Here is a 17,031-nt window from a genome sequence, read left to right as displayed (position 1 = left end):
TAAAAATCACATACACAAGATGTTTTCATTCCATGTTATTTATTGTCCATCACGTGTTTTCTGGCATTTGTCCTAAGTAAGGTAAAGATGGGAGTTCACCGTTACATTTTCTTGTTGTGAATTGATTTCAACAACAATTATATATATTTTGATCCGGAATAGATTACTGGAGAAACTTGAAAACTTGATCCACCTGTTGATTGTCAGCTGTCTGATATTGTACTGACCAGTAACAAAGGCCTTTATTTAAACTGACCGCTCCAACCCGATTGGTCAAAAATAGATCGGAAGGTTCCGGCAATTAATGTTTTACATTTTCCTTAATTTTAGTACATATCAATGATGATCTGAATTATATTAGAAATGTTAATAAAACTAACTCGTAAAAATGATACTAATATAGCGTATACAAAATATTCGAGATCACGTGATTATCATGTGATCCACGACTACTATACTAAGCATTAGGAAACCAATAACATATATAATATAGTAAATACAAACCTTGTTACACAAGCATACAAGGGGGACTACTCCAAGTAAAAGTTGAAACCTTGTCACCAACATGTCGAGGGCACGATTCATGGTGTCCTCCTTCTGGAGAAAGAGATGCTTTCCATCAGACCTATCTTACAGTTGCTTAGTAAGTATAATCACGATCGCCCGAGGATGAGGTGCGTTCCTCTAGTCAGGCAGGGATTATTCTAAGTTTCTCAGGTGGGTGTCGATCAACCATAGGTGCTTAGCACGTTTAGTCTATAATCGGTCTTGGACTTATAAACGTGCTCAGCACCTATGGATCTGCCTATCAGCACTACCAGCTCACAGGGGCTCGGTTACGGGATTTTTAGTAACATATGACATCAGATAACAACCACAACATTGATAAACCAATAACCCAGATTTTTTGAAAGGTTTCACATACACTTTTAGGTACATGTCAACATCTGAAACCTCCAACTTCCAGTATGTGTATGAATAGTTCATGTATCAGTTCATTAACACCAGAGTTAACATTATCCATTCTGTTTAAAGTATATATGGAGGATAATTTTAACTCTGGTCTTAATTACCAGATACAAGTGCCTATGTGTTGTGGTTAACTGGTGTCGTATTTAACTCAAAATCCAGAAACAGAGCCCCTGTACGTACAGAGATAGGAAACTCGCTCTATCTGTAAGTAATGATGTAGCAAGATGACATCAAGTTAATTACACTACCCTTATCGTGAACCACTATTCTCCAAAACTTCTCGTCCAATATTTCGTTTCAATTTTGAATCGGTAAAAAGCTTAATAAATTCCATGCACACTGATTAAGTTTTTGAAACACATTTTAAGTTACTGTGAAACAGCAACCTTAAGCAGTCATCGCCAAATTTTGCTAGAACAAATTAATTTGGGACTCTCGGTGGAATCAAAATGTTGTTTATGTCATTGATATTAAATCCTGATGAGTTCAGGATGGGACCGAAAATAATTATTTCCAAAAAACCCTAACAACACACTAGAAAATCTTGTCTCCTTCTGCGAAGTATTTTGTGTTTAAGTAATATGATTCACGTTTTGATATGTTAGAAAACATTTGTTTAATTGAAATAAATTATAGAAAAACAGCTTAAATCATACACAATCACCTTTTTTATCCCAAAGTATTCCGAATGATTTTCTGTGCAAATTATTACGCTTGCTTCCTTGTTTGTACGAGGGGAGGTAACTCATATACACTGTAGTTAATGCAACATTGGAAAGTCACCTCAAGCTCTTGGGTTGATAAAAATGGCCCTCGGTCGTGGAATACTGTTTTTAGTCTAATATTCCAATTGGAAATTGATAAGTTTTTACATTAGATAGCTAAATGAAATAAGAATACTTCTGATTGGTTTGTCGTTTCCGATAAATAGGCCACATAAAAATGGCCGTGCTGGTTGAGTTGGTTGAAGTGATAATGAGGTGAAACCTAACGTTAGCTTGTTTCCGCAACAGAGATTCCGATAGTAATAAAGAGGCTGCAGTGTTTTAAATCAGTCGATAGTGAAATGCTTGTACAAAGTATATAACATGAATGTGCGATTCAGCAAGTCACTGAACAGAAGGTAGGCCTATTCATCGGGAACAAATTAAATTTCTGAGACGAGTTTTTTCTAACAAAAGTTGTCCAATCAGGATACAGATCAGTTATTATACAGAGAGAAAAAATGTAGTAAATTGAGTACAATTTAAAAACTTAGGAACCAAAATAAACTGGGAGAGTAATTAACAGAAATCGCAATGTGGTTTATCAAGAAACATGACAGACATCACAGATTATTCAATCTAAAAATTAAACTTAATTATAGTATGCCAATTCAAGTGAGATTTAAAAACGTAATTCTCAACCGTTCATCACAACTTTAGCGCAACCACAGCATCTTTAAAGTAAATGAAATTCCTTAAAAAGACATATCCTAAATTCTGCTATATATGTCCCTGATTGTATAGAGAATATAACAAGTGGCCTAGATTTGTAAGGCGGGTGTCATTGTGACCTAGATTTGTAAGGCGGGTGTCATCATGACCTAGATTTGTAAGGCGGTTGTCGTCGTGACCTAGATTTGTAAGGCTGGTGTCATCGTGACCTAGATTTGAATATGACTTACCGTAACTAGATTTGACCTAGATTTGTAAGGCGGGTGTCGTTGTGACCTAGATTTGTAAGGCGGTTGTCGTCGTGACCTAGATTTGTAAGGCAAGTGTTGTCTATAAACCAGAAGATGCTTTTCCTTCTGGAACACCTGGTTCTATATTCGTACATTTTCTCGACAAATCTAGATATTTGTTTGTATTTTGCCCTTGTTTTATTAATTTAAAGTTAGATGATTTCATTTTTATGTTGTTTTTCTTAATTGTTTTTTTCATTACTGTTGTTGATGGCCCAGTGTTGGTCCAAAACGATTTTCACCAATAACGTTTCCTGTACCTATTAGATGTAAAAACATCTATTCATTATATAGGCTACCATCAACACAGAAGTATATAGTTTTGATGATAACTTTCTAAGTGTGAAGATTTACATTTATCGTATTTTGTTAAGTGTAAAGATTATACTACTACCCCCAAGTATCAAGGAAGTCATAAGTCAGGAGGTTGTTTACTAATTTTGGAACTTTTTTCCCCCAGAAACGTCTTTATTGTGTGAAGTTGACTTCAAACCAAAAAGAAATCCATGGTGGACAACAGATACCAGCCCCAATCCATGATGGACAGCAGATGACAATTCACACACCAGCCCCAATCCATGATGGACAGCAGATGACAATTCACACACCAGCCCCAATCCATGATGGACAGCAGATGACAATTCACACACCAGCCCCAATCCATGATGGACAGCAGATGACAATTCACACAGACAAGTCTTCACCAAAATTGATGCTAGATGCAAAACATGAAAAAAAGGTTTTAAGTTTCTTAAATGGTGTTACAGAGAAAAGTGTTTGGTTGATGAAAGGGATGAAATTAGACCAGGCATTGGTGACTGATATAGTGAATTTTCGCTCAAGGAATGGAAAGATTTGTGATGTGAATGACTTGTTAAAAGCTGATGTTGTGAGTTTTGTACATCTTCAAAGCTTGTGTACAGAACTAAAGAAAACTTATGTACAGCATAACATTTTCTGTTATCCAGAATTGTCAAGGAAGAAAACTAAGGTAAATATTTGGGACGAGTTATAAAGCGATAGGTCAATGAGACATCTAATGTCCGTTAAATTCTTCATTGTTCCAATATTATATATCTTCAGCAAGCTTTGAGTTTATTGATTTTTATTATCAGTTTAATAATTCTGATAGAATGAAGGCACCTAACTAGGTTATGTATTTCGTATTGGTAAGTGTGTAATCAGTGATAATCATATGTTAATATCAACATAATTGAATGTCCGACATATAAGTTAGGTAGATTGGCCCCTAAATGCATTAAAAGAAATGTTCAGCTGAATTCTAATAATACTAAATTATCTCCCTTTCAAATTTTTAAAGCAAACTTTCTGAAATACTTTCACTGATATCATCACTAGGTCATCAGACTCACTGGGTTAGGATGACCTATAGTCATCGTGTTTCGTCCACATTTCACATTTCAAACTTCTTCTCAAGTTCAACTAGTGTTAATGAGCTCTTACTTTCTTGAAATGATCCTGCCCAAGTGTTTTTATTTTTCTGGTAAGTCCCAAATCAAAGATGGCAGCCATGGCATGTTTTTTTTCAGCCTCGAAAAAACTTTGACATAGTATCTGCCGCAGCTATTTTTGAAACATGACTGCAAAATCATGGTTTTCCTGAACAACACCTATTTCAAACTTCTTAGTTCCACCACAGGGATTCTGACTAACCTGAAATGATTCTGAGATAGGTCCAACTATGGAATTCAGCTCTAACTTACCTGATATGGTCCTGACCAAGTGTTGTTATTTTTCAGGTTGGTTCAAAATCCAAGATTGCCTCCATGGCAGCCACCTTGAAAATGCATTTTAAGCTTCTTCTCAGGTTTCACATGTGCCATTAAGCTGGAAATTGGTTTGAGATGTTAAGGAAGGGGAGCCACGGTTATTTTTTGGCCTTGTAAAAACTTTGCCATGGCAGCCATTTCGTAATATGATTACTCAATCATGGTTTTCCTGAACAACAACTATTTAAAACTTCTTCTGAAGTTCCACCACTGGGGGTCCGCAGTGGCCAAGTGATTAAGGTGTCCCGACACTTTATTACTAGCCCTCTACCTCTGGGTTGCGAGTTCGAAACCTACATGGGGCAGTTGCCAGGTATTGACCGTAGGCCGGTGGTTTTTCTCCGGGTACTCCGGCTTTCCTTCACCTCCAAAACTTGCACCCACATCCTTATATGACCCTGGCTGTTAATGGGACATCAAACAAAATAAACCAAATCCACCACTAGGATTTATCTCTGGCTTGCCTGAAATGATTCTGAAATGGTCCTGACCAAGTATTGTTACTTTTTGGGCTGGTTCAAAATCAAATATGGCCACCATTTCTACTGATGCCATGGTGTCTTCCCACTCAGCCAACATGTTCTATTTGAACATTGGGCACAAGCGGTGTTGTTACAGGGGGAGAATGATAGGTACTAATTACAGATAGGGGAATAGGCTATTTAGGGAAAGCGACTGATTCTTAGTTGATCATTTACCTGTGTAGGTATATTTTACAGTGCTATACTGGTACAGATTGTGTTCTAGTCTACAATATAATGCTACAATCTGTTGATGACTGTTAAGGCCCATGGGCTCTTGTTTTGTTATGATATTATCAAGCAAAGTTGGTCAGAATTAAATAAGAAGTTTAATGACCAAAGATAAAGGTCAGTGGGTCAAAGGTTAAGGTCATTTGGGTAAAGATGGGGGAGCTGATTATTATTACAATGTGGCTTTCATCTTCAACACTGATAAAGGCAGAACTGATTATCATTATAATGTGCCTTCAGTCTTCAGCACTGATGAAAGATTGTTTACTGATCATTAATTGTTGTAGAACCTACAAAGCATAGTTGTGATTGATATTGAAAACCTGAGGTCAGTCAGTTGGATCAAAGTAAATCGTCAGCTGGAGGTGAAGGATTGGGGCCATGCCACATTAGTCCCTGATCCTGACCAGAGGAGATTTGACCATGCGTTCCTCTACGATGTGGTAAATATCACAGATCTGAATAAGATATGATGGGAGTCTAAAAAACTAAAGTTTCTAGTGATTGTAAAACATTACAGATTTTAAATTACTACAATGTATTGTCTACATTGTTCTGACTGCACAGGTTGCCCCAATCTCTGGTTATATATCAGGCATGATACAACAGGTCTAGTCAATCAGGGTGCCAATAAAATTGAATTATATAGCATTATATATAGAACTAGATTTAAATGAAAAAAAACTTTTACTAAAATCCATCAATATAAAGTAAACAAGATTTTTTCAGGAACATTTCTGCACAGGAGTTTGTTGTATGTTTTTAACTGACCATTTTTCTGTACTCCTCGGCCATTGTTTCGGTGTAGAGATGTGGGTTGGCAACTCTTGATGTCTAGTTTACACAACTGTAATCTTTCAAATTCTGAACATGTTACAGTTTGTAAATAAGTGTATTTCATTGGATTTATACTATTGAGGTTCTGTTTGTAAGTAACATCTATGGTACTTTTTCTGGTATCTTGTCACAGGCAAAAGCAGCACTACCTGAAATTCCAAGAGGCTGCAGTTATATTATCAAAGAAACTGGTTCGGAGACATTGAAGAGGAACAAATTAAGTAGCCAGGCAATCCATATCAGAATACTGCGTTCCATTTTTACAACCTTGCTGAAATTAAAAGTGTATGAGGTTGATGAATCAAGTGTACATACTGTAAATATGCATGTAATGCCTGAAATTTACAGTTCGGTTGGTAAGTGGTTTCACTACGTTTCAAACTGTGAGATATTGAAGCAGGGACTGGATGGCAAACTGGAGAAAACATTTGTATTACAGATACCAACGAAATTGCTGGTTCAATACAACAATATATGTGATGATCTCCTACAGGAACAGTATGCTAGTGTAGCACTCTTAGCCAATTCTTTTTACAAACTTGTCCTCTGTGATTAGTAGGTTCTCTCTAACATGTCATTTGTAAGGGTGTATAGGTCAGCCTAAACAAAACGTTGGACTACATGTTTTGTATATGAGCATGCCTGGGACATGACCACGCGGAATTGCTTCTCCAATAATAATGTCTTAGGCTTGGTTTGCGATGCCGTGTTTATGATAAAACAACTGGATTTATGACTGGTAGGCCAAAACATGAGTACAGGTCACAAGTGAGTGATGTATTCAGATACACCCACGGTTTGTAATCGCTCAACCAAGATTAATTAACTTGAAATGTCTGTCCTAATCAATGCGTTATTAATGGAAGGAAATATTGGTACCGGAGCAGGAAAACTCTTTATTTCACAGTTCAACAGTACAGTCAGTGAAGCGGGCTATTGGCGCCCATTGAATAAACTTTATTTGTTAAGACTGATCTTTTCACTTCTTTTCCCTTCTTACCGCTTTTCCTCTTAAATATCTGATATCAAGGCGAACCTCCATATCAAAGCCTAGAATAGTCTAAGAAAGACTTTCTGTGAACAAGATATAGTGATAGCAGTTTCAACTGTCAAATTAAAATATGGCCACTTGTCGACAAATTTGTTTTAAATCAAATGGATACAATTTGGAACCAATGGGAACTTCCACATATTTGGGAAATATCCTTCCAGTGATTCTTTTAGAAATATTGAACAAACTTCAACTGTCAAAATCCAAGATGACTACTTGTCGGTCACTAAAATGCAATTCCTCATACACTGTACAATAGTTCACATGTCACATCACTAAATACAACAATACACTCATAGAGTAGTTCACATGTCACATCACTAAATACAGTAATTCACTCATACAGTGGTTCACATGTCACATCACTAAATACAGTAATTCACTCATACAGTGGTTCGCATGTCACATCACTAAATACAGTAATTCACTCATACAGTGGTTCGCATTTGTAGCTTATTCAGATAAATTCCAAGCATGTAACAAAACTCAAAAAATAAACTTTTCATATAAGTTGCAACACCATGAAAAGTAGTAAACCAAAGTGGAGTAAACCAAAAGTAAAATGATAAAGTTTAACGACAGATTTTCAGTTGGAATTACATAAATATGTGTCTCTAACATCTCCAGAAGAGTAACAACTCACCACACTAAATTTCAAAGGAAAAACATCTTACACAAACTCGCCATAAACCATTCATTTATTCTTTCAAACTTCAAATAAACTAACATTACCATTAAAATTAGGAGACTAAGACATTTCGCGGTAGATTTATCCCAAATTACTAACAAGGCATCTCTAGGGATATGAATCTCCTACAAATAAAAAAAGGTAAGAATTGTCGAATCGCAATTCCGCTAAAAAAATACATTGATCGTAAAAATGACACCAATTTGGATTCCATAAGATTAAAATGCAAATTCTTTCAAGAGATCAGATTTGTAAGTGAATGAAGTTTGAAGACAAATAGATATAACAAGAAATATCTTTAAAAAAGATAAACGGCATAGTTTTAATGCTGGTGGTTATAATGTAAAACTAATGGTGAAATAAATTAACGAACTAATTTAAAAGCGTTTTAGCACGAATAACAAACTTATATCCGTCTGAATCATTTTTGGTAATAATAAGATTGCATTTGAATCATGAATATGATTTTATTAATATGTCATTTAAAAAGATAATCTACTTACTCGGCTTGCATTCAATCTTTATTTTTGTTTCGTTTTTAACTGGACTTCTGCATTTTGCATCTTGACCAGTAACGCCACCTGTCGCGTCATATCCGGGGCAAAAAGAAAATTAAACGGCTATGCCGAAAAACGTAATTAATGAAGTCGGTAGAGTGATGATGTTGAAAATCGTAAAGTACAGCAATTGACCTCATTTTTGAACTCAGACGGTTGCAACCAAATTTTCCCTAAAAGTATAACAAACGCTCTTTTCACGTAGAACGCACCAACAATCTGGAATGTCATATCAGACCACTTTATAACAACTAGTGACATCTAAATACCAAACCAGTGATATCGGTGACAAACCTTTAAATCAATACTATGGTGCAGAAGTGACTCGATCAGTAATTAGTATGAACCATGACTAAGCGTTGGACTGTTGACATGTTATTTGTTAAAGCTATTAGTGAATTTTGACAAAATAACCGAAAATACATGTTCAGGGGGGCATAATAAGCTCATTTCTATCACATATATTGCTCAGAATAACCATGTCGATATGCCCTAAAGTGCCTGTAGCACACAATAAAATTGATTTGATCGGGTTTGACTTGATATATGTATTTTGACATTGAAATGCAAATGTTGGTTGTGAATAATATCACACAAATTTGGCAGGGAGACATCAAACATCAAACATACTCTTATTAGACACTATTAAAACCATGAACATGCCAAGAAGATTGTTTATATACTGTTTTTATACTATAAACAATTGTTTATATACTGATTTTATACTATAAACAATTGTGCAACCGCGGAGTTTGAGGTAAAAGATGCATACTTCTAAAACAGGCCCAAAATTCCACAATTTAGCTACTAGTATTTGTCTTGAAATTACCCTGTTTACGATGATGTGTTAATAGTATGAAATGGGAGTTTATGTTATTCACAGTCGCCGTTTGCATTTCCAAGGTCAAAACAAAAGCGTACCTAAGTCAAACCTGGTCTAACAAATGCTCCTATTTTGTGTTATAGACACGTGTAAGTATAACAGAATGATTATTTTTTCAGGTTTGTGTGACTTGTAATTATTCTATGCTGCATCTTACTACAAAGTAATTCAGTAGAAAAAACTGTCAGCATCTACAGCAAATTATTAATATTTTTGAGAAACTACGTGTCCAGACCAACACTTTGGTATATTACATGACTTGTTTTGTGCAAATTTATAAGCATTTATTCGCTTTGAAAACTCAACATCATTGACCCAAATAGGTGACCCGTAGTACACCACGTGCAACATGCAAAAGGAAACTAGGAAAACCATGTGCCAGTATATGAATGACATCGTTGGCCCCATGACAGATAGAAATTCTAAAACAAACTCTTAAAGCACGTCAGCATATATACATTACCTGCTAGCGGCCTTAAAACATTTGCTCACGAACTCGCTCCATCTGTGATCATAATGTTTCCAACCTCAGGGCACTGTGTCAGCTCCAGACGAGTTTTGTCGGAACATAGACAACAACGCTCAGATACAGCTTTACTAGAATCTGCCAAAACTGTTGATAAAGTCCTGCAAGTGAAAGCTACACGTTTATTTATGGTGTTAGAAATCACATACACTCGCTCTTGGCCATTTCTTTAAACTCATAGACAAACTATTCTCCTTCAAGGTATACAGTCAGAAACGTCTCCTGTATTATCTAGTACGATCATCGGTCCACTCCACTGATATTCTCCTTCAAGGTATACAGTCAGAAAAGTCTCCTGTACTATCTGGTACGATCATCGGTCCACTCCACTAATATTCTCCTTCAAGGTATACAGTCAGAAACGTCTCCTGTACCATCTGGTACGATCATCGGTCCACTCCACTGATATTCTCCTTCAAGGTATACAGTCAGAAACGTCTCCTGTACTATCTGGTACGATCATCGGTCCACTCCACTAATATTCTCCTTCAAGGTATACAGTCAGAAACGTCTCCTGTACCATCTGGTACGATCATCGGTCCACTCCACTAATATTCTCCTTCAAGGTATACAGTCAGAAACGTCTCCTGTACTATCTGGTACGATCATCGGTCCACTCCACTAATATTCATTATCTACATTAACGACATCGTCTGTTATTGTCATGCATAATGAGATTGTCTCCTAAACAAAGACGTCAATAGCACCAACCTGACAACAACATGGCCTACAATCAACCATCTTTAATTTTGACAATTGAAACTGTATTGTTATAACAATTTCTTAAAGTAGTAAATGGTCATTATTAGTCTTTCTCAAATTTGAGGTTTCCCTTGGACTCCAGTTGTGCATGCAATTCTGATTGAAACCGCTAAATGTATGATAAAGAGAATGGTCATCTTAGATTTTGACAATTGTAGGATTCTCCTGCAACATGGTGTTACATAATGTTATTAAATGTTTTGAAGGAAGAGAGAAAGAATGGAATAGAAGAGAAAAGATCAGTCTTTCATTTGATTGATATGGATCATTCCATGGTGGACGCCAAGATCCCTCTTGGATCTCTTGTTACAATTGAAATTTGTTATCGCTATTTCTCAAAAAGTACTAAAGAGAACTTTCTCAAATTCCATATGTTAGTTTCCCTTGGCCCCTAGTTATGCATATATTGCATTTTGGGACCGATCGGAAAAGAAAATGACCCACAAGCAGCCATCTTTGATTTTGGCAATTGAAGTTTGTTACTGTTAGTTCTCAAAATTCATATGTAGATTCCCCTTGATCCCTAGTTATGCATATTCCTGTATAGGACCAACCCAACAACATACCCAACAGGCATCCATCCTGGATTTTGACAATTGCAACTTCATTTACAATTTCTTGAAGCACTAAATGGCTGTTATTGGTCTTTCTCAAATTTTAATGTAGAGGTTCCCCTTGGTCTCAAGTTGTGCATGTTAGTCTGATAGAAAGAACTAAATGGATGACAAAGAGTATAGCTACCTTGGAATCCCGGTCAACATCATATAGCAAAATTGTTAACTCGTTATTTCCATGACTCAATCCAACACAAGGGAAGACACCTGACAGAGGGTGCCATAAGATATACAGGCTTTTGGATCACTGGAGGTAAGATACTGTTATCGTCTCTGCGTTAAGTGTTGTAGGCTCCGAGGATCTTCCATTGAGTCGTGTTACACCTAGCCCGTCATTCACATATGTAGGTGTCCATGTATTCGGGCCTTGGGACTCTGTAACACGAAGGACCAGGGGAGGTTTGCTGCGAACAAACGTTGGGCGGTGATGTTCACATGCATGACGTCTAGGGTAGTCCACATCGAGCTGCTAGAGGAAATGAGTTCCTCGTCATTTATAAATCCAGTGAGAAGGTTATATGCTATCCGAGGGAAAAAAACACTCAGTTTTTTTCCGACAAAGGGAAACAGAAATCTTCACATAGGGCCGTAATGTCAAGGAATTCCTCCATCAATCTGGCACTGCCTTGAAAAAACCCACCTCATGCTTCACATTTTGGGGGTTCATGGGAAAGGATGATTGGTGTTGCAAGACGAATACCAGACTCGTTGTTGCTGAACAGTTCAGCAAGCATAATCTTACCCGGGAAGTTTTGTCTACCTTCATGGCCGAGGTAATGGCAATCATCAACGCAAAGCCACTGGTTCCTGTTACAACAGACGTCAAGGACCCATTTGTTCTCTCACCAGCGACTATTTTGACAGTCGTATGGAGTCTTTCGGACACTTGGGCCAGAATGACATGTCACGTTCACAGTGGAAACATGTCCAGGTCCTGGCTGAGCAGTTTTGGAGACAATGGCGTAAGGAGTTTCTTCCTCTGTTACAAGCCAGGAAGAAGTGGAACCAGGAATCTCGCAACCTTGAGGCAGTTTATGTCCTTATGAAGGACGAACAAGAAGCGCGCAATGATTGGTCCCTTAATTTTAATAATTGCCACCCGTCTATAAAATTTACAATGGAGGAGATGCATGCTGATAAGATCCCAGTATTGGACACCCTCATTATAAGGCGGGACAATGGCAGCCTCACATTCAGTGTGTACCGTAAGCCGACACATACAGATCAGTACCTGAAGTATGACAGTCACCAGTCTCTTGAACACATACTTGGGGTTATAAGAACTCTTACTCATCGGGCGAACACTATTTGTTCTACGGATGATAGGTTAGAGCAGGAGATTGACCACCTAAAGCAGGTACAGCAAAAAAAATCAGCATAGCAGCAAGAAGAAGACACCAAACCCTTCTACCATCAGGGAACACCTAGCTCAAGGCCATATCACTAGTCCTTATGTGGGTGGCGTGTCTGAGTCTATAGCCAGAAAGATCCGGAAGCTGGACGTGATGGTCCACACCAAACCAGTCAACACCATCCGTAGCATGCTAGTGGCTCCTAAGGATAAGACCAATACACTAGAAAAGTCAGGAGCTATCTACCACATCCAGTATGCAGACTGTCCAGCTACATATGTAGGCGAGATCAAGAGAGAGCTCTCCGGAAGAGGGTCATAGAACACCGCAGGGAATCATCACATGTGGAAGCACACATGAACCAGCGTTCCCACTCCTTTGCGGTACACAGCATCAATGTTCTAGACCAGGACCCGCGCTGGTTTTCAGAGAGGGGTTATAGAGCTATCGACATCTCGGCATCTAGACCCGCACTTAACCATTAAGTGATATCACCCATTCGAATAGGTGTGCAGAAGTTGAGGAAAATCGTTAGGTAGATTTTGGCTGTCGTCTGCTTACCGTAATCTGGTTTATCCATGTGTTCCTATACCGGAAGTTTATACCATTCGGAACTCTGTATTTAGTGTAGCAGCGGAAGTGTTCCGAACAATTTGGCGCGAATATTGCACGTGCGGATCGCCGCGGTTGCCTATTTAAGCCGGTGCATCGCTATTGTTCGTCAGTCAGAATATTAAAGTCTTGACAAGACTGGTTTGGCTCTCTTTCCCTGATAGGGATAGCTGTAGGTAGATTATGTAGGGTACTGCTAGATATAATTATGTTAGGGTATAGAGAATAGAATAGCTTACCAGTCACAGTCATTAGGGGTAGGTTTCATGTCAGTCATGTAGTCGTCAGTATATTTCGACTCTGAATTGTTTGTAGGTTTTTATACCGTCGTCTATCATATAGGAGTATGGCCGTGTAGCCGTTAGTATTTTCTAGAACTAGGACCATGTGGCCGAGAGTTCACTAGACACTACTGTCACGTTGTCAGAGTATGTGTGTTGGAGTGTATGACAGAGTGGTATAATTTGTCTATATGTCAATGTGTTTTACACATTACTAGTGTTGTCTAATAAAACTACCTGAACTTTATATATCTTGAGTTTGTGTTTATTTGCCAGACTTCACGTACAAATTATGGCTCAGAATGTAAGACCCTGACGGACCCAAGATCACCGAACCTGGGTATAAATATTTTAAAGGTGTCGGTTTGAGGTGAAAAGCCGATACTTTTACAGGTGATATCACTCAGTCGAATAGGTGATATCACTTATTGAAACGAATAGGTGATATCACAAAGTCGAATAGGTGATATCACTCATTCGAACAGGTGATATCACTTAATGAAACGAATAGGTGATATCACCAATTCGAATAGGTGATATCATTTATTTGAAAAACGAATTGGTGATATCACCAAATGGGAATAAATAGTAAAACGGCGCCCCATATCACATGACATAGGGTTAATCCCTGGGTCACGTGACTGAATCAGACACCAGATTAGTCTGTAGCCCCTGACTGACCACAGCTAGGACTGAAGAAGGCCACCAGATAGGGGTGAGGACAAAACCCGGAATGCACTCAGGCGTAAAGAGATTTTTCATAATATTTTGTATTTATTAGGACATATCTCCGTTATTACTGAATGGATTTTTGTTCGGACACCAGCAGTAAAAGGGTTGATTTATCAGCTTTAAAATGATATAAGTAATATTTAACAGTATCAAAAACTAGAAGTGAAAGTGGTGGCCGGAATGAACCCATATGGAATAAAAATGTCAATATTTACAACTGTTTTCGTTAAAATAAATACCCATATCTCAAATATTACTGAACAGATTTTTGTTCGGGAACCACACAAAAACGGAAAATTTAGTACTCTTTCATATGATATAAAATGTTTGAATACATGTTCGATATTACTTTCAAAAGTGGTGGCCGGAATGAATTGATGTGGTGTGAAAAAATAGCAAAATCGTCAAAGTTACATGTAAATTTCCATCTTTATTGGTCCATAACTCTTTTATTACTTAACCGATTTCTGTTCGGAACACACTCTGGACAAGATAATTTTATAGACTTTAAGCTGATATAACTTTTATTAATATTTATTACAAATTCGGTGCAAAAGTGGTGGCCGGAATGAACCTAGTTGAAATTCACGGACGCCATTTTGAACAAAAGTTGAATGTAAAAACAACACAAGCTACATGCTAGTTCTTTAATACAAGGGAAGTAACTCGAGCAAGGAAAAATTACCTGTAGAACTTTTAGCCATTCTGTTAGAATGTTACCAGGCTCTGCGACGTGGACGCAGTTCTACTTAAGAGCCCATTATTTTTTATTTTTTTTTATTCTTTTATTTTCATAGAGTCAGTTTATTTTTGCTTTATTGTTTTATTTAAATGAATTTAATTTTTTTATTGTTATCTTTTTATTCTATTTTTGTTTCATTGTTCTTCAGACTCTGTAAGATTTGCACACTCTTTATGTTTCCACGTTTTGCAATGTACCCTACCTGTTCTCCAGTCACAGCCAATCATTTCATCCATCCAATCTGGAAACCCACAAGAACAACTACAATTTATTGTGATACTGTTATTACTTGCCTTTTTTAGTTGTGATGCTATTTTAACGAACTGTGGAAACGGCATGAAATAAACTTTATCTAAACACCAAATTAAGTGATCCCGCATTTGATTTTCAATGAAATTAGTTTTTTGTTTGAATGAATTACCTTTAAAACAAAATTCTACCATATTAGCTATTGCAAAAAGCCCACAATCGTAGCCATTATTTTGATTCTGTACATCTAAAATTTTGACTGGGATACTATTTTTATTATTACCGTAAATACTACAAAGCTGAAGTTCGATTGACGGAGTATTAACTGTATGATTTTCTTTTGATGCTAAACTGTCTAGAATGGATATATCCCCATTTCTTGTTTGAAAACTTGTAACCCAGTGGTCTCTTCCATTATGGTGAATTTGAACAGAAGGTGAAACTACAGATTGAAAAGCTATTTGGTTTTTCCATTTGCATTTATTTGAATCATATACTGGAGCTAAGTTTGTCAACTGAAAACCATTCAAACCAGGAAATTGTTTAGACATTATTGATTGTTCTTCATTTATAATATCAGAACAAATCCATTCTTTATTGGAAATGTTAAATTTTGGCGTTTTAGGTGGCGTACTATCTACCATTATTGTATCATTATCTTGATTAAGAGTAACCGAATCAGGTGCCGCAATTACATCCCTATCATAATCGTTACATCTTGGTTTTTTTCTGCCTGATTTTTTATCGTTTCCTTTTAAACTGTTTTTAGACAACTGTTTTAAACTAACGGTTCTTTTACTGTCTACAACTTCATCCCCCATTTTCATTCTAGCAGCCATGATATGGTACCAAGTTCCAGTAGACGGACATTGACAAGTTTCCTTTGGATATAATGTAACTGCATATTTAGAATTGTTGTTCCCACATTCAACGAACGCTTTTTGATTTTCAACAAAAGTGACACCATTATTTTCTAAAACTAATCTAGCTAAACATACCTGAGACAGATTTTTATTTGATGGTTGACTTTTATTTTCTAAACCTTCTTGAATATTATCAGTTATTTGTTGTTTGTCGGTTTTGAGATCGTTTGATATGTCAACTTCTTTAGATTCACTAACTTAACTAACATTAGGTTCTTGAACTGATTCACTGTCTTGGACTGGATTATCTTATAAGTAGTATATAATTGGCTTCCTAGTTAACAGTCATCGGCCAGCGTAAGCTCATCTAAAGATTAATTATATTCATCAAGGTGTGAACGAGCCGCCCGTTACCTAGTCATGGTGACCGGTGTACCGTATAGGCCTATATAGTATGTTGTTTTAGTATAGACGTAGTGTGGTATCGGCTTGGACATACTCGTAAAATGGCGTCCGTGAATTTCAACTAGGTTCATTCCGGCCACCACTTTTGCACCGAATTTGTAATGAATATTAATAAAAGTTATATCAGCTTAAAGCCTATAAAATTATCTTGTCCAGAGTGTGTTCCGAACAGAAATCGGTTAAGTAATAAAAGAGTTATTGACCAATAAAGATGGAAATTTACATGTAACTTTGACGATTTTGCTATTTTTTCACACCACATCAATTCATTCCGGCCACCACTTTTGAAAGTAATATCGAACATGTATTCAAACAGTTTATACCATGTGAAAGAGTACTAAATTCTCCGTTTTTGTGTGGTTCTCGAACAAAAATCTGTTCAGTAATATTTGAGATATGGGTATTTATTATAACGAAAACAGTTGTAAATATCGACATTTTTATTCCATATGGGTTCATTCCGGCCACCACTTTCACTTCTAATTTTTGATACTGTTAAATATAACTTATACCATTTTAAAGGGGATAAATCAACCCTTTTACTGCTGGTATCCGAACAAAACTCCATTCAGTAATA

At 36.9% G+C, this 17,031-nt stretch overlaps 1 protein-coding gene across 1 annotated transcript; it reads left to right on the top strand.

Annotated features, from left to right (window-relative positions):
* Nucleotides 1–533: 533 nt before the first annotated feature.
* LOC117318856 lies at nt 534–7,047 on the top strand. Its single transcript, XM_033873785.1, has 4 exons — nt 534–643; nt 3,159–3,689; nt 5,528–5,683; nt 6,211–7,047. Exons 1-4 carry the CDS (start codon nt 566–568, stop codon nt 6,631–6,633), a joined length of 1,188 nt encoding a protein of 395 aa, XP_033729676.1. The 5' UTR covers nt 534–565; the 3' UTR covers nt 6,634–7,047.
* The last annotated feature ends 9,984 nt before the right edge of the window (nt 7,048–17,031 follow it).

The sequence above is a fragment of the Pecten maximus genome, unplaced genomic scaffold, assembly GCF_902652985.1.
Source record: "Pecten maximus unplaced genomic scaffold, xPecMax1.1, whole genome shotgun sequence".
NCBI classification, from domain to species: Eukaryota; Metazoa; Mollusca; class Bivalvia; order Pectinida; family Pectinidae; genus Pecten; species Pecten maximus.
Note: the sequence above shows the minus strand (reverse complement) of the source record. Positions and strands in the feature narration are given on the sequence as shown.

Bases quoted from the DNA above. Each gene is read 5' to 3' on its own strand.
- LOC117318856 (XM_033873785.1), top strand. From the start codon at position 566: ATGTCGAGGGCACGATTCATGGTGTCCTCCTTCTGGAGAAAGAGATGC. The intron at 3,690-5,527 runs GTAAATATTTGG...TAATTGTTGTAG, and splicing joins TGTCAAGGAAGAAAACTAAG to AACCTACAAAGCATAGTTGT. The intron at 5,684-6,210 runs GTAAATATCACA...ATCTTGTCACAG, and splicing joins ATGCGTTCCTCTACGATGTG to GCAAAAGCAGCACTACCTGA.